At 53.3% G+C, this 17,837-nt stretch overlaps 2 protein-coding genes across 3 annotated transcripts in view; one reads left to right on the top strand and one right to left on the bottom strand.

Moving 5' to 3' along the window:
- The window catches only part of SND1 (staphylococcal nuclease and tudor domain containing 1), a 418,829-nt gene that overhangs the window by 344,697 nt on the left and 56,295 nt on the right, over positions 1-17,837 (top strand). The window lies entirely within an intron of this gene.
- LRRC4 (leucine rich repeat containing 4) lies at positions 9,961-16,161 on the bottom strand. The gene is made up of 2 exons (XM_022581908.3): positions 14,672-16,161; positions 9,961-14,487 (listed from the first exon to the last, which is right to left on the bottom strand). Exon 2 carries the CDS (start codon positions 14,385-14,387, stop codon positions 12,429-12,431), a length of 1,959 nt encoding a protein of 652 aa, XP_022437616.1. The 5' UTR covers positions 14,388-14,487; positions 14,672-16,161; the 3' UTR covers positions 9,961-12,428.

Here is a 17,837-nt window from a genome sequence, read left to right as displayed (position 1 = left end):
TTCCTCCCCTTCTCTCCCTTTAATGTAGGCTGGGCACCTTCTCTACAGCGCCTCGGTTTCTCAGACCGGCTCCAGGTGCCGACAGGTGGTGCCCTGTAACATCCCACTGTAATCATTTCCTTCCTCCTTGTCCCTCTCCAAGAGAAATGAAGTGGCAGGTGACAAATGTGAGACGGGTCGTGGGTGACCTTGTACACGAGAAAGACACGCCGCACCAGGGCTGGCCTCACTCTGCCTTTCCCGGTGCTAGGTCCCTGCCGAGCTGCAGACGCACAGGAATAAGGGTCCCATTTAGCAGGCTCGGCCTGAGTGAGACCCGCAGCCGTGCCCTCTGGCAGCAGCCTGCAGCAGGGAGGGATGCTGCGGCAGCAGGCTCCTCAGCCACCGGTACAGCTTTGGATGGGGCAATCAGTGCAGACACATTGGCTCATTCAGGTCATCTGTAAACCTAAGGGGCCCCGGCAGCTATTGGCATGCCATTGCTCCAGCAATACCAATATTCACGTGATTTACCCTGAGGCTTAGCTGCTACCCACATTATTTCCAAGAATTCTTCTCCGTTCGAGGAAACAGTCTGAGGCTGCTTCAACACAGCCCCTAAAGCCAACCCTTTTCATGCGGGAATATCAGGACTGAGATATACGGTATCTTTATTGGCACCCAAGGACCAATAACATAGTTGACTAAAGACAGAGGCTGCCTGCAGAGCCTCTATCCCCCCAGTTAGAACCAGTCATTTGATGAGCATTCTCATGTCCTAGTGAACGTGAGACGGTGGATGGGATGGAATTAAGGGGGCTGATTCCACTCCAAATATCATGGTTACCTACAGCCTAGGGTTGGGGTCTACTCTCTTCTATCTGATTTGTTAAGTAAGGAAGAAAGATCTTTTACCCTAGTCCAGTACCTAGGAAACTTTTTGTGTCTCTAAAGCCACATGATAGGTATCACCAAACTGGTCGATTTCCTGTTCTTCAGGACTGGCCCCGTTCTCCGGGGCCACTGTCCAACAAGGTATGTTGCTTTCTCTTCCTGCTACAGTTGCTGCTTAGCCTGTTAGCCCCAGGAAACTTATTCTCTTGGATCCATTTTCTTCTCTTCAAGTATCACCACGTTTTATCGACCTGCCTGCTTTCATTTTTGATCCACACGTCCTCGTCATTTAGAATCGCTGGACTAAGGTGACCTGCGGGCGCAGTCCAGGTTCTTGAGTTGGGTCCCAAGGGTCTGAAATTGACAGGATTTGTCTAAACCCTTAAAGTAACCTTTTTGTAGCCAGAAACCTTAGCAGATACACTACCCCCCACCCCACCCCTTACCCGCAGTGACAAAGGAGCCTTGGAGCCGCTGAGCGCAGTGTCTAGAGGGCAGCAGAGCTCCAGCGGGGGATGTGGGGATGCTGCCATCTCCTTCCGGCCCAGCCTCTCGTCCTGTAACAGCGGCTCAGAGGCTTGGAGGTTGGGGTAGGGAGGTTCCGCCCTCTCAACTCACTGTGGCACTGCCTGTAAAGCTGCCGAGCTAGGGACCTAGAGAGCTGCCTGCACTGCCCCCATCATCTGGGTGTCTTCTTGACGCCAGGATGCCCTGGGCCCGAGGAGGCTGCATAAGTACAGCTGCAAGCTGCCCAGCTAGATTGTTCTTGTTGTCCCAGCCCAAGGTGACCTCTCAGGCTCCATGTGTGACATTCACTGTAACTTTAGGCATGAGAGATGGCACTGTTATCTCTGGGGACAGGTAGGGAAAAGATTCCCCAGCTGAGTCTTCCTGGGTCTCAGTTCCAAATGGAAAAGCACAACCCGCCCCCCGCCCCAACCCGTCATCTCCTCCCACTCTGCACACCCGATTCTGCCTCAGGCCATTTCCCAGCCGCAGCTCTACTGGGGGCAAACTCTTTACCCTCGTGGTACTTTGTAAGCTGGAGCAGTGAGGCCCAAACTTCCAGAAGTGAGATGAGATGATCTCGTGGGGCCGACAGGTACAGCACAGCCAGCATTTGTTTTGGGTGTTGATTTACACATATTAAATGGTTCTCGTTGCCACTGCCACTGAACTTCCTTGCCCCTGTGTGTGATGGCCAGGTTCTATATCAACCATGAAGTCCGTGCAGGGACGGAGAGCTTTGCTGCTGTGCTCTGGCACCTGAAAACGGTTCTGTCTCCAGCACGGAGCTGCCAGTGGGGAACTGCTGAGGTGACACTCTAGAGAATCGCCAGGGAGACCCCTCCATCTCCTGCCAAGCTAAACAAACCCTGTCCTGCACGGTTCTGAATCACACCTCCCTGCAGATTCATTCCTCCTTCCCTGGCTCAGCTAGGGTACCGCCTTACGGGAAAGTCCTGGGTGTCAGCAAGAGAGGCGTTTGAGGAGAAAGGAACTGATGGAGGAAGGGGGAGTGCCACTCAGTCATCTTTTAAGTAGAAAGGAAAAGGTCAGCGGAGCCACACGGGGCCTGGGCTACATCAGTGTTGACTCTGCCTTGCTGCAGCAAAGGGACCGGCTCACCGGGGCCAGCAGTGGGCACTGCCAACCCTATCCAGCTGCCAAGCACAAAGAAACGCGTGCTCTGTATACACAGATGGGTCTGCATGTCAGCATGAGCCTGTTTTTAGCCCTTGCCCAGGAAGGGCAGCCCACGATACAGTAATTTAATTAAATTTGCTTCTCTCCATGGCCCACATATTTGAAGAGGTTTGGGGGGGGGGGAAATGAATCTGGCTGAGGAACATTACCCTGCTGCTCTGGCACTGCCCCAGAGCTGAGCCGCAGTACCATAAAGGGTCTCGCCATCCTGAACACGGCCCAGGGCATCTGTCTGCACTGCAGGCTCTGTGGCCGGGCTGCCTGCTGGCACATCTGGCAAGGCAGCCTCTGGAAGCAGTGCATCTCCATCACAGGGAAGCCACTGGGGGCAAAATAAGGGGACTCCCCACCCCCTACTCAAGACCTGCTGGCAGCAGCCTCAGCAGTACTTAGAGCCACGGTATTAGCTTTTTTCCCCACCGTCTTCAGTGTATGAGAAGGGAGAGGGCAGGATGAGAGGACCCCACCCCTCAACTGACACTGCAGCTTCAGTTATCCCCGCAATTTCGGTGTTAGCCCACACACCTGTGCTTCTGCCCGGAAGGTGATCAGTATTTAGGGACCTGAAATTGATTCAGCTTTCATATTACCATGTTGCATATCTCAAATGGCGATCAGTTTTTGTTCATTATGCCTGAGCTTAACTCGTTCCCACACACCCGGCACCCCTGTGACCTCCCCCTGCCTCCCAGCCAGTGCCTGCTAGTCTTGCATTAAGTTTATCAACTCCTCAGGAGGTGCCTAAGCTTTTACTTTGTCCTGTCTTCTCCCTCCTGTCCAGAGTGTCTGCCCTTTCATCTTATCACTAACCTCTAGCCTATCTCTCAGCCTTTTTTTGTCCTAGGTCAGCAGTACCATGCCTTGGAGAGGTACATTCTCTGGTTATCTTTCTGTCCCCCCAACAGCAGCACATCCTCCTGGCTGGTAATCTCTCCTGCATGATGATAATAGCAGCACCTCCGAGAGAAAGGGAATTTCTCTGGCACTGTTCATCTCAACACCAGCAGAACACAGGCTGTTGCTTAGGAGTGGGAATCATTAGAGTCAGGCCATTATTGGAGGGGACCAGTCTCTAGGGGAGCTAGCAGAAATTACTGCTCCTTAATAGACGGAAACTCATTTGCTCAAAGCCCCCGCCCTCCTCTTTATTTCTCTGCATTCCCCACCTCCCCTCTCTTCCCAGCTTTGAAGTTGAGAAGAGAGGTAACTCCACCCGATCCAAGATGGCAAATTTCTGCTAAATTAACTTGGTTAAAAGAGATCCTTGGCTGAAAGCGGCTGTCTTTTAGAATGTTTCTATTGGGACTTCACTTGAAACCATCATGAAGGAGATAGATTCTAATTAAATATATGTGATAAAATTCTAGGCAGGGCCACTCCGTTTCCCAAGGGGGGATTTGTTGAGATGGGGGAAGAGGAGACGTTTACTAGCTGCAGGCCCCGAGTCAGCCTGGGCTGCCTGAGCTTTCCCTGTGAGGGTCTCCTTGCTTACAGTACCAGGGAAGGTAGAAGCAGAACTCCAGACGTCCCTGCTTCTCCAGTGGTCCACTTGACCTTGAACGGACCTCTGACATGATTGAGCTTCTGCAAAACTTCCTTTCACAGGGATACCTGTTCTTTACAGCTCTTCACTTTTATAGGGATGGGGAGGGCGGCCTCAGCCACAAGTGCTCCTTCTAATTTGTTAGCTGTTTGGGCAGCCATCAGAACTCCCGTGCCCTGGAACACTCATGGCTGAAGAGAAAGGAAAAGTTGCCTGATTTCTCAGCTCTAGCTGTTTGAGTGAAGTCAGGAATGGGCACCATCTGGCTGACAGCATTAAGCACAGATAAAGTACTGGCCTGAAAGGCCTTTCCCTTCTCTCCCTCCCTCCCTGGAAGCGAAGGGTAAGGGACTGCACCAAATTGCAAACTCCAGGGGGCACTAATCACTTTGTGGCTTCTGTCAGTGACGCCCCCTGGAGTTGTAAGTCACAGTGGCCCTGCCGGTGCTAGGCTGAGAACCCAGAGACCTGGTCTCTGCATCACCAGCTAGCGGGCACTGGCAGTCACAACCCCCCTGGGCTTCGTTTTCCTCACAAATAAAATGAGAGGGTTCAACTAGATTTTCTGAATTAACTTGGAAGCTCCCTTCACTGTCTCCACATTCCTGAAGTTAGAAGCTGTAAACCGTCATTCTGTCCTCAGTGGCCACTGCCATTCCAAGGTCGGCCAGCGGTGAGAACACACTGTGGAGCTGCCCTCAGCTGATACGATACCACTCGCTGGTCAGAGCAGCCGTGGACTTACAACAGGAAGGTGGAAGAGGGATTAAAGGGAAAGCTACCCTGCAGACCAATGAGCTGAAACCAGAGGCACACGGAATAGGCCAACTCCTTATTGTGTTTGTGCTTCTCTGTGGCTTCAGAACCTTTTTTCCTCAGACACAAGCATACGACACATCCAGTAGTTGCTGTCGCTTCCCTCACAAGGGAAACAAAATGAAATGCAAACATGTTTTGAGCTCTCTCAGTCTTGCCATATCCCTCTAAGTCTCCTCTCCCCATTCCTAATTTGAAGATTGTCTTCCCTTCCCCTGGTTCCTTTAGCAGTCTCTTCCTTGGCCCTCCCTCGTATCTTACTCCAGACTTCCCCAATTCATCCCCTTAAGAGATGAATTGGAAGAATATGCTGTCATGTCAGAAGGAAGCCAGTGTCAATTCACACAGGCAAACGCTAATAGGATAAAGTATTATCCGACTTCCTTTAAGTCCAGAAATTAAGTCGTCTTGCAGTGGTAATAGATTATAACTGTATCCACTGCAGCTGGTGGGCTGCAGGAATAGGCTGTTAGTATGAGGCCTGGCCTCCATTTCTGGGACTGTGATGGGCCTGTTGTGAGGGGTGCGCTGTGTGTTCCTACAAACACAGCGGCACTATCCAGGGAACTGCCTACAGCTGATTCAGTTCACCTCCAGGGTGGAACCTGAGTGGGAGGACCTGTATGAATGTTCTTAATGAACCTGGGTGAGTGGGTAGGGCCTTGAAGCCTGGGAAGAAGTAGCCCGAGGCCAGGAAACCAAACTTTGCACAGGGAACAGTTAGTGTGTGAAAGCACCTCTCCCTCATCTTTGCTGACTCACTGAGCGGGTAGAGTGGCTTATCTGGTAACTAAATGAGTACCTGCAGAGACAGGGAAACCAGGGTTGAGACCTTATTAAAGAAATGTAAGAGACTACAGATTAAGGACTTGCCTTGGGAGAGGAAGCAGAACTGTTAGAAGGAAGAAAGAGCCATCAGGCTTCTAGAATGGAAGGATCTTGCGGGATATCCTAGGTCCTATCATGGCAGACGGTTGTACGCAAATGGGAATTATGGGGGGGGAATCTGATAGGAGAATTAACGGGGGGGTGCTTTTTATTAATGGGAGATATAAGAAGGTGGGTGGATATTAAAGAAGCAAGTAGATCAAGGGCTGTTCCTTTGGTATTTAGTAATTAATCTAAACTTCAGTAATTGCTCTAGTATTGTTCCTAGGCACACAGAATGGATGAACCCGGAAGGCCAGGTACTACTTGGGTCCATCCAATCCCCACACCTGGCATTAGAGTAGCCTGTCATCTCAGTGCCTCCCTGCTGTAGGTTTAAGAGTCTTTACCAGGATAAGCTAGAGAAGACAGCGCCATCCTCTCAAATGCTTAACTTCCTTTGCCAGGAGAGCCTCTCCGAGGGCTCTCCCCCACGGGCCCGGGCCTGACCTTTCTGACTCACTGCCAGGGTCCATGTGCACTGAACTCAACAGTCGTCATTATTTTTATGGGAAAACACGATTTATATAACACTCTTTTCGTGGATAAACAGTGAGCTGCACCCTCTCCTCTCCTCTCCTCTCCCCCCATGACTGTGCCTTCACAGAAATGAGGGAGGCCCTGAGGGAGCCCGTCAGGATCAGAATTTGATTACAGCCCTGAGGGTGGGGTTGCCCCCCCGCCCCCTTGCCAAGCAGTGGACAGCCTCCAGCATCGGGAACAGGACTGTCGTGGGCAGGTGGTTTGGCCCAAGTACTGACAGCAAAGCTGGCATGTTCCAGAGGATGAAACCTGTGATCATCCTAAAATCTAATTCTAGCCTCTCATTAGGAAATCAAATGCATTCTTTCTTAGGCTTCTCTTGGAAAGTTGATCTCCCTGCTTTTCTTCTGCTCTGTTCCGTGCCATGAATATCGCTAGCGGCCCTCCCCCCCGTCCAGGGTCCAGCCAGCCTCCTGCTTGCTAGGGCAGAGGATCTCCCTGGCTCTCCTCCCTAACTGCATTGCAGCCCCTTAGCCTGTGCATCTGCCATACAGCTCCATCCTGCTCTCACCTGCTCAAATTATGGTGCTTTTTCCTGCCTTTCTTTCCTTCAAGCCCTCCAATACTGCTTTGAAGCCCCAGCAGCCCTCTCTGTGCTCCCTTCTCCTTCCTGGTGCCTCCGTGGGCCCACCTCCCTTGGCAAAGCACCCTGATGAGGAAACAGGGCGAGGTGACGAGACACTGGGAAGCTCACCCTCCTGGTAAAGGACCAGGACTTTTAGTAGGTGCTTCCTGTCCCAGCCCTCAGCTTGTGCACCTCCAGCAGCAGCATCTTTCCTTTCTCCTGACCCACCATAAGAAAAGGTAATCCGTTCCTGGCCTAATAAGACAGTGCCTTGGGCCATCTAAAGAGCTAGATTAAAGAACAGAGCACAAGGCAGTGTTTTCCTGGGAAGAAAAGTGCACCCCATCTTTCCCACAGTGTTTGGGCTTGTAGATGGTGCTGTCGTGCTGCCCAGGACTTCTGGATAATTAATTATCCTTCCTCTTTAGAGTAGCTCAGTAGGCATGTTCTCTCTTTGGACATGGATGAGGTTCAAGAATAGAGCTGGTGATGGGGGCTAGTCAGTTGGTCTGTCCCCTTATCGTCAAATTTCAATTCCTACAACAACTACGGAGTAGTGAGGTAGATACCAATATTATGCCCATTTTACAGATGAGGAAAACGAGTATTTGTCCAAAGTCACATAACTAGTAAGTGATAGAGCTGGGATTCAACCCAGGAAGACTGGCTTCAGAGTCCATACTTGTAAGCACTATGCTATATTGCTTTGCAGATATGTATATTTCACTGACGGTTCCTGAAGCCTTTATCCCTGCTCCAAGAAGCAATTTACTTCATCTCAATTTAAAGCAAAGATGAAAACAACCTTAATCCACTACCCAAACCATTCTTCCCCCCTCCGGGGAAAAGGGTGCTTTCTGAATGGACGGAAACCAAGAGAGGTGCTTTGAGCCAAAAGCTGCCTTGCAGTTTAGCTGAGGCAGGATTTAGAAATGGCGTGAACGGTGCCTGCATTAGCCGATGGCACGGAGTGCTGAGTGCCAGCAGAGGAGATAAAATCAGACATATGTTTGGATATAAATGTTCTCTCTCTTTTTCTTCTCTAATTTTAAGCCTTTGTTGCAGTAAAATGTTGAAGCCTTAATTGTGGGCTCTGGCCCCCTAAGGTAGTAGCCTGGGCTGAGTAAGGCCCAATTAGCCTTCTCTTAATCTCTACCCATCTCCACCATTAACGGCATGGACTCTGCATCTCTTCCCCATTAACAGGCATTGTCTTCAAGGGACTCTTTACTAGGCTGCTGCCCTCCCCCCACCAGCGCCCCCGTCCCAAAAAGTTGCTAGCTACAGTACATGTTAACAGCCATGATAGAGCGGATGTCCCTAGGCCTTAGAAACTAGCCTGTCTGCTCTATCTTCACTGATAGTAGAATGCAGCTTTACACCAAAGAGTGATAAAAGGCCCTAGAACAAATTGTGGGAGTGGCGACCAGATCATGATTTTAGAGCTGGGGCCAGGGTAGATGCAATGGAGGAGAGGAGTTAAAGAGTCCCCCGCCTCCCCAAATAGTCTCATTGTTCAGCCAAATAAGCAGAAACCACTCCGCTGTGGAGAAGTTGCTCTTGAGAGGTGCTCTAAGGCCTCTGTCAATCCTTTACTCTGCAAGCTTCCAAGGCTAAGGTTGGGAGAAGGCCAATCCATCGTTCCCACTGTGAGCACTCTGCCTTGTCTACTTCACCTTTTCCCTAGCAGCCGTTGCCCTCTGTGGGATCCCATGGTTTCTGCCTGCCATTGAACCTAAGAATCAGGAAGCTATTAGGTATAGTCCTGAGAATCCAACTCCTTAGTCAGCACACGTGGCCCTTGGGCCACCTCTGGGGCCCCTGTGGTCCGAATTCTGCTCAGGCCCCGGAGGGCAGTAGAGCTGGTTCTGAAGGAGACTGGACAGCTCCAAGAGGAGGGAGAAGAGAACACAGCAATAGCTATAGGAAGGTCCCATTTTCACTGCATATTGGCCAGGAAAGAGAGATGTTCTTGAGAGCCAGTAAGAGCCTTTATGAGAAAGCACATTGGTTTGGGTAGTCAAGAGACCTGGGTTTCAGTCCCACCTCTTCCACTAATTAGCAGTGTGACCTTGGACTGTATCTTTCAGTTTCTCTGGGGCTCGGTCTCCTTGACTGTAAAATGTGAAGGGATTAGACTACATGGTTTTTCACGGCCTTTAAAAAATTCTGTAATGAAAAGTCTCTAACTCCATATAATCAGCGGCAGTCTTTTCCCTGTAACGTGTTGCTATGACTCCCCTCCCGAAGAGCTGCCAACCCATGTTCCATTCTCAGGTAACCAACCCTACAGCTTGGCCAGGCCGAGGATGAGTCACCCGCCCAGCATTAAAGGCTGCACTTTCGGTGCTCATGGGACTCCTCTCTGAAAAGTTGTCCCAAGTGCCTGCTACAAAGGAGGGCGTACCCGCCATCACGGCGGGGGAGAGTTGCCGCTCTAAATGCTGAACCGGTGCCCAGGTCAGGGAGTAGGCCCAGTGGGGAAAGGAACTCCCCTTGCAGCTCTAAGGACACTCACACCCAGGCACCATATTCTCTCTCCCCCAGGAACCTCCTTTGAGGTTCCTTCTGGAAAGCACTTCTCCCTCAGATTCCAAGACCTGAATATGCCCCACCCCCAGGACAAGTGCATTTGTTCATAGGACTCTTCCCCAGGAATGTTTTAGGCCCATTTCTTCACCTCTCCCCTCAGATCTTTGTTCAGCCCCAGAGGCTTTGTCATTCCACAGCTACTGCATAGTTCCCTGGCCGCCCAGATAGCTGTCAAAAAGAGGAGGGGTGTAAGGAAATGGGCTCCACATCCTCTATTTCTGAAGCAGCTCCTTCCTTCACAGTTGCCTCTGAATGTGTACCCAGGAAGCTGTTCTAAACAGCCTGAGCTGTGTCTTATGGCACTAGGAAAGGGGGTGACTTCTTGCATTTTTCAACTGGTCCTCGCCAAGTCCCACCCTTTTCTCGGCTGCAGCTTTCTTTTTATTGGGGGTAGGGTACTAAAGGACGGGCGGAGGGAACATATCATTGTAGCCTAGAGACATGAATGGCAGTTTCTAAAAGTGTGAGCCCATGCATACACACTGCCACAAACACCGACACCCAGAAATTTTGTGTATGTGAAATACACAAACACCCAGAGGAGGATTAAGAATTGGCCCTTTCTTAGCCAACTGCTGCAAAGGGCTGCCTGCCTCTCTCTCTCTGTGTTCAGCGCCAGGGAGATCACACCCACTCAGTCCCGATTCCCTGCACCCCACTCGTATAAATACTAGTGCTGAAGAGACGCAGGGTCCCAGTTCAGGCAGCCTGCCTGGACCACGTCCCTCGGCTACACATCAGGAGACCAATGCCCACCACCACCAAGACACGTTTGACTGACTATTCAGCACCCAGAGAACAGAAGCAACACTGCCTGTGGGATCTTTAAGCACAACAACATTATTGCAGTGCCCTTAAATCCAGGTCCCCCGGGGTCCCCGTGTAGAGCTGGTGCTGCCTGACCAGCAGCTTCTGCTGAGGTGGCGTTTAACTCCTGGCCGGGTCCCAGGAGCTGAGGCTGACCCATTTCCCCCGCTTTTCCAGGACACAGGGAATTCAGTTCTACCCCCCAACAGAGCCAGGGACTAACACACTTAGCTTGTGAACGGTGCACTAGTATCAGGGTGCTTTTATTTAAGCTAAGGAAAAGTGGCTGACAGCTTTAGCGTGTTCCCATACTTTAAAGAAATGGAAGATTGTCCTCCCCTCCCCTTTTTTTTCTTTAAATAGAAATTATTTGGTCAGTGCTCATAAGAAGCTATAGGTTCAGGGTCTTACTCAATTTAACCCTTTGGGGACACTGAATTAAAAATTGAACAATATTTATTAAAATACAAAAATACACTTTTCTCACGTTACAATCAGTGGCATTTCCCCCCCACACCCCACCCCCTTTCAAATCTGAACCCTTTATTTCCTTTTAAAGCTAAAATAATAAATGAAAGAAGTTACATCATTAAATGGACCAGAATAACAGAGATCTCTGCCTTCCCCACCCAGGCCCGCCCTTTCTCTTCCCCCTCCTGAGGTAGCCCTGGGAGAGGGAAGCATTTCCCCCCATTGTGCTACATTCAACAGGACTCCATGCCGCACTCATTCTGCGTGTATCACTTTGTTTTAACTGTGGATTTCACATCTTTTTTGTGAACCATCCTGGTGAGGAAAGGCTTCATCACTTTCAATGAGCCTGTGCCCTTTTTGTCTCTCCTCTTTCTTCTCTACTCATGTCCTGCCCCCTCCCCATCACCACAACCAGTTGACATCAGCAGTAATAATCCCTAATGAATCAGCATTTAGAATAGTCACCAAATCACAGGCATGAGAAAAGCTTCCGCTCCCCCAAGCGTCCCACTCCCAGTCCCTCCCCCCTTCTCCACCTTAAACCAATCCTTTAAAAAAAAAGATCATCAAATGCATCACTGTCTACAATCATTTGTCAGATACCAGGAACAACAGGTGGACATGGCACAATGCTGAGTTATGGCCTCCTGCGAATACCTTCTCTCTGCCTCTGCTCTCCCTTCCCATCCCCCTTTGGTACCACGCCCCCCTGCCCCCCCAGGGGCCACCTCCTTCTCCTGGGAAGCCCTGAATAGACACATGCCTTGCACAGAGTGGGTTAAGCCCAACTGCAGGAATGTGGTGCAATGTGAAAGCGCCTGACTGACAGCTACGCCAGCTCCCTTCCTTCTCTGCTCCTTCCCGAAGCCCTCTGTCAGGCGGGTCACGCTGTGTCCCACTGCACAAACCAAGAAGACTTGTGCACAGGGATGCACATACTCAGTCCCTTAAGGTTTCAGTTGAATTTTGGTGGTTTTCCTGTTTAAAATACATTTTACAGGTCTGTCTTTCCCTTGGCCTCTGAAGAAAAGATTATTGCCTCTCAACATTTTAAGCACAGTACAGATTCTTAGTGCTTTTTTTCGTTTGTTTGTATTCTTTGTTTAAATAAGATAAATCTGCAAAGACAGCTCTCAGCCTAAGAAAGATGTCTAGAGAAATGGGTATTCCTGTGTCCTATGAAGCATCTTCTAAAAAATGACAGTTCAGTCTCCCCTCCACGCCTCAGCAGCCCACACCCTAACTCTTTAGGGATACTGGTTGGTGTTGTAGTTTGTTTTATTTTGGCAGTTTCAGCCCTGTACCAGAAAGCTCTCCTGGCAGCACAGCAGACTGACTTGTGGCTTCTATCCCACAGCATTCCCAAGGTCCCCCACCCCCTTTAAATAGAACTTACAAGTTAGAAAATAGTTTTGTTTTGATTTTTCTTTTTAAATTTTAATATAATCTGTTTCTTTTACCAGCCCATAGATTTAATATATAAGCATATACAAGAAAAAGTCTCTCCCCACTCTGTACAAAAGTTGCTGTCTTTTGTGTGTGTGTGCATTCTATTGCATTTTATAAGTTTGGGGGGGGGAGTCATATTTGAGTTTCCTGTACCTTGTCCTTGGTATGGGTCTGAATGATATAAGGTTCAGAGATAGTAGTGACTGTGGGGTGCAGAGAGTTCCCCAGACTGTTTTCTGTCCAGTGGGCCCCATGTGCTGGTTTGTAGGTGTTGTAGTTAATATGGTCATGAATTGTGGGCAGCACGACTGCCCCCTCACCTGATACACCGGACGGAGCTGCTGTTGCTGCTGCAGATGCCGCCGCTGGGATGTCTTCATCCACCTGGATAATCTCAACAGTCCGGGCAGCTGTGACTGTGCTCCTCTGCTGGTGCCGCTTGCGGAGTTTATAGAAGACAATCAGCATGGCAGCGGCTAGCAGAGTCACTGCCACGAAGCAGCCAATGATGATCTTGGTGGTCTTCATGACTTCATCCAGGCTGGTCTGCACCTTATCATTGGTGTCCGTCGCGGTTACTGCCACCTGCTTGGGCACACGGGTGGTCTGAATGAGCACCGTGGTAGAGGTGGTATATGCCGGCTGGTAACCAGTGGACGTAGTAGGAACGGGCTTGTACTTTCGTGTTGTATCCTCAGGCGAGATCTCAGTGGTCTCCACTGTGACAGTCGTGAAGAAGCTGTAGTTGGAGGTGTTGAGCTCGGCCGTGCTCACGTTGAGGTAGGCCGAGGCATTGGAGTTGCCCGCCACGTTGGTCACCATGCACGTGTATACCCCGGTGTCTGAGAGCAGCACATGGGAAAAGTTCAAGGTGCCGTCGTTGAGGACAGAGATCCGTGGGTGGCGGGAGGCGTGGCTGAGCACTGTCCCATTGGGCAGCAGCCACTTCACGGAGGACATGGGGGGAGTCCGACACTTAAGTTCTGCCATCCGACCCTCAGAGATATTGAGGTCCCGAGGTGCATCCATGATGAAGGGGGCAGAGCACTGGAAGGAGGCCTGGTCCACCTCCACCAGGTAGCGGCCTCGCATGTGCAAGGGAGCATGACAGCGGCCGCAGCAGGTGGAATTGGTGGGTATGTACTCTCGAAGCCACCAGGCTAGCCACAGAATGTCACAATCACAGTTCCAAGGATTGTGGTGTAGGTGCAACTCCACCAGGTACCTCAGTGGGGTGAAGAGGTCATGGGGCAAAGAAGAGAGGTTATTGTGGGCCAAGTTGAGTTCCACCAGGGAGGCCAGCCCATCAAAAGCATTCCGCTCAATCAAGCTGACCTGTGAGTTCATGACCCACAGCTTCTTGAGGGAGCTCAGGCCGTGGAAGGAGCCAGGCCTGATCTCAGGGAAGTGGTTTCCTGACATCTCCAGCTCCTCCAGCCCCACCAGGGGGGTGAGGTTGGGCATATCTTTAATGTTGCACATGCCCAAGTTCAGGTACTTGAGGTTGAACAGTCCCTCAAAAGCCCCCTCCGAGATGTACTCTAGCTTCTTGAGCTCCCCCAAGTCCAGGCGCATGAGGGAGGGCACCCGGTTGAAGGCGTAAGAGGGGATGCTTTCTATGGGGTTGTTGCGCAGCCAGAGCTCCCGCAGCTTGGACAGGTATTCAAAGGCCCCGCTCGGGATGACTGTCAGCCAGTTGTCAAACAGCTCCAGGGTGTTGAGGCTGGCCAGGCCGTTGAAGGCCCCCACCTCGATCTGCCGGATGGAGTTCCTGCCCAGCTGCAGGACCTCCAGGTGGTGGAGGTGGCGGAAGGTGTCAGCCTGGATCATCTGGATGTTGTTTTCCATGAGGTTGAGGTACCGGGTGTTGGAAGGAATACCCTGAGGGACCTCGGAGAGGCCCCGGCGGGTGCACACCACCTTGCTGAACTGGTTACTGCACGAGCAGACAGACGGGCAGTTCTGGGGCCCGGCGGAGGCGGCAGCAGCGATGGCTGCACACAGAATCCACACTTGCGCCGTGAGGTAGACGACGGGGAGCAGGACGGCATTCCAGGTGTGGTGCACAGTTACCTGCCACAAGAGCTTCATGGTGTGGCACGTTCATAATTCACCATCGCCTGGGATTTTGGCTCGGAAAGGAGAACCAGCCCTACCCCGGCTTAAGTGAGCTAGGAGCTCCTCTTTCCATCTGGAGAAGGAGGTGGGGAGGGGGCGATTAGAGAGACGGAGCAGATCGGCCAGAAAAAAAAATCATGCCAAACTAAAGAGTGGCCCCTCGTCTACCAGCCCCCCCTCGAGGCCAGCCCTCGGAAAGCTGGGACTTTCTCTCCCCCTTTGCGACCATCCCCACCCAGTCATTCGCTCTCACCTACCTCGGAAGGAAGGAAGGGAAGAACTGGCGCGGTGTCCTTAAGCGTTCGCCGCCGGAGCTGGCCACCTCGTTCCCATTCTCACTTCTTAGTTTTAATTAACAAAAGGGGGAAGTAGAGGGGGCGGGGAGGGCAGAGGGGAGGGGAGGGGTGGGGGAGACAAAATGGCTTCTAGTAAATCCGGAGCCGGCTAGCGGAGCCGCGGAGTTGAGGCGCGCCGGGAGAGCCGAAGCCCGGCGGGCTATGCAGGTGCATGCCCCCCCCTCAGCCCGAGGCGGGGCGCCACCAGCGCTTCCCGGCTTTGTCCTTGGACCCTGGCCCCGGCTCGCACCAGCCGAGGAGGAAGCCGCTTCATCGCCGGAGTGTGCCTCCGGCGCCCCCCGCCCGCTCCGGGGCTGCCACCCGGCGGGGAGTGAGGGGGCGCCCCGCAGCCTGCCAGGCCGCGCTCGCTGCCGAAGCTGCCGCCGCGCTGGCCCCTCTCCTTGTGTCGGCCGCTCCCGGCCCGAGGCAGCTGATGCAGTCGTTCGCTCGCGGTGCTGCGAGAGTTAAGAGGAGGTGTTCGCCGGTCTTTCGCCCCCCCCGCCCGCCCGCCCTCCGACACACACCCCCTTCTCTCCTCGTCTCTTCTCTTAAGGGTTAAAAAGACAAAAACTGGGCTCAGTTTCCCAGTCCGCCGGCTGCTGGTGCGAGGAGCAGTAATCCGTCCAGCCCCCCGAGGGGCAGCGGCGTGGAGGCAGCGCCGGGACCTGGTCTGCCGGCCAGAGGAGCGCGCGGCGGCTGGGTCGCCCCGCGCCGCAGGCCCCTTCGGGGAGTCCGGGGGCGGCTGCAGCCCCCGGAGGCGCGGAATCGCCCGCCGCAGCCGGGCCCCCGGCGTGCCGCCGGATCTGGCTTTGTGCAGAGGGAGCGAGTTCAGGGCTCCGGCCCCCGGCGCCTTCAGCGGCTGCGCTGCCCGCGGACTGCTGCAGCGGCCCCGGCGCTGGCGGCGGCGTGAGCAGCGGGGGTCGCGGCTGCGGGGAACGCTCCGGAGCCCGGGAACATGGTCCCCACTCGCTAGCAGCGGCGGCGGCGGCGGCAGCAGCAGCAGCAGCAGCGGGGCCCCTGTGCACGGCGCCCACCGTCTCCTCCTCGCGCCAGGCTCGCGGTGTTGCAGGCAGCAGCCACGCAGACTGCTCTCTCATCCTTTTGTCCTTCAGTCAGAACGTGAATGTACTGCTGACGCATACTGTTCTGAGGAGAGAAGATTAGCGTGATGCAGTGCTCTTATGTATTAACACCGCTCCCCCTCCGCTGCCTGCCCTCGAGGGGTTAACGCCGGCGCCTTCCAGCGCCGCGCCGGCCCGCGCCGCGCAGCCCCGAGCTGTGCGCCTCCGTGCGACTTCCTCCCTCCCTCCCTTCCTCCCTCCCTTCCTCCCTCCCTTCCTCCTTTCCTTCCTTCCTTCCTTCCTTCTTCCTTCCTCTCTCCCCCAGCCCCACCCCCCTCCCCGGCCGCTTCCTCCCCGCCCCCTCTAGACGCTGGGAGCGGGCCGGGCGAGGGAACAGGAGTGAGCGTCAAGTGGGGGGCCGCGCGCAAGTCGCAGGCGTGCGCAGCTATTTTGGTCCGATCGCAGGGAGCCGCCGGGTGGCCGCTGATAGGCTGGAGCGGCGCGGGGCTGCTGCTGCGGAGGGATCGCGCCGGCCCCCGCCCCCGCCCCGCACCGGGCACCGGGCACCCTCGGGCTCTGGGCGCGCTGGGCTCAGGGCCTGGGGAGCCGGAGGCGCGGCGGCCCTCGGCGGGGCTGCTGCAGTTGGCGGGCCTTCCGCCCGGACCGCGTCATCCTCACCCCCGGCGACTGCGGACGGGGCGACCGGCCGTTCGGCCCGGGCTGCACGCTCGGAGTTCTGAGCTGCACTGGGGGACGCGGGGGCGGTCGGGGCGCTGCTGCACATGTGTCTGTTCGTCCTGCCCCTTCCCTCGCAAATTTCCTCACCCGTCGTCGGCTTTAACTAGGTCTTTCACTGATAATTTTCTTAATGAGGGTTGCGGGTGAGGCAAACCGTGGAAGGAAAGACCAAGTGCGGGGAGCTAGGGGAGTAACAACCTGGGACAGCGCGACAACCAGCTGGAAGGATTGAGGTGAACTCCCAGCAGCCAGGGCACAACCCGTTCATTAAGCAGCCGGAGCCGCGGCTTTTCACTCTTCGCAGCCCCGCGCCCCTTCCCCTCCGTGCACCCAGAGATTGGAGGGAGTGGGTCTTAAAGCTTCTGCCCCATGAGCTCCACCAGCTCTTCTTTGTTTCTGGGAGTCCCTGGGAAGAACTGCGTAGCATCCTGCCCCTACTTCCGGTGAGAGGCGACCCCGGGGCGTTTGATGGACCAGTGTAGGATCGAGAACAGGACTTGTTCAGAGTTTTCCCACCGGGGAAAATGACTCCTCTTTCTCTGCCTGGTGCGGCGGAGGCCAACTGTGGCTAAGCCCTGGGAAGCCAGCTGGCAGAATATGGCACTGGTTTAGTGTTGCTTCTTTTCAAGGGCTACCTCCAGTCTCCTTTCCTTGTGCCCGCCCACCTCTGGCTTGGCAAGCTTGCTTGCCCATCACCTACCTGCACGTGGGCTATTGCTTAAGAAGAGGAGGTCCTGGCCGGGATCTCTTAGCTCTCTGGATTCTGCCACACCCTTATCTCAATATTGTATGCTGCCCAGTAATCTGAAACCTCCTTAAATATGCCAGGGAATTTTTGAAGTCCGTGGAGGGAATGGAAACAGCTTCATTGTAGGCAATTTGGATTCCCTGTCGTTTACCAACTTTTTTATTATGTATTTGCAGTCAAATAATAACAACATTAATAGTCAATATGTTACCTAAGATCACATAGTAAGCGGTAGAGCCAGGCCTTGAACCCTGGCAGAGCTCAGATGTCTAGGAACTTGGACAGTAAAAGTGATTCTGCAGAGTTTTCTCCCAGTCAATAAGAACTCAGGTTTCATTCATTTACTTCAACATTTACTGGGATGTTTGTCTACTGTATGCTCTCCACTATACCAAGGATGGATGGATGGGTGGGTGGATAGATCTGTTCTTGTTTAATCTGCCTTTACCCAGTGACACAGTTGCCATAGTTGTTTCCATTTTATGGATGGAGGTACTGAGCTCTGGCAGGCGAATAACATGCTCAAGGTCATACACCCAGA

This window comes from Delphinapterus leucas, chromosome 9, assembly GCF_059928025.1.
Source record: "Delphinapterus leucas isolate spDelLeu-1000000601 "Yukka" chromosome 9, BTC_Dleu_Yukka2, whole genome shotgun sequence".
Classification (NCBI taxonomy): Eukaryota; Metazoa; Chordata; class Mammalia; order Artiodactyla; family Monodontidae; genus Delphinapterus; species Delphinapterus leucas.
This window is presented reverse-complemented; position numbering and strand designations above follow the sequence as displayed.

Bases quoted from the DNA above. Each gene is read 5' to 3' on its own strand.
- LRRC4 (XM_022581908.3), bottom strand. From the start codon at position 14,387: ATGAAGCTCTTGTGGCAGGTAACTGTGCACCACACCTGGAATGCCGTC.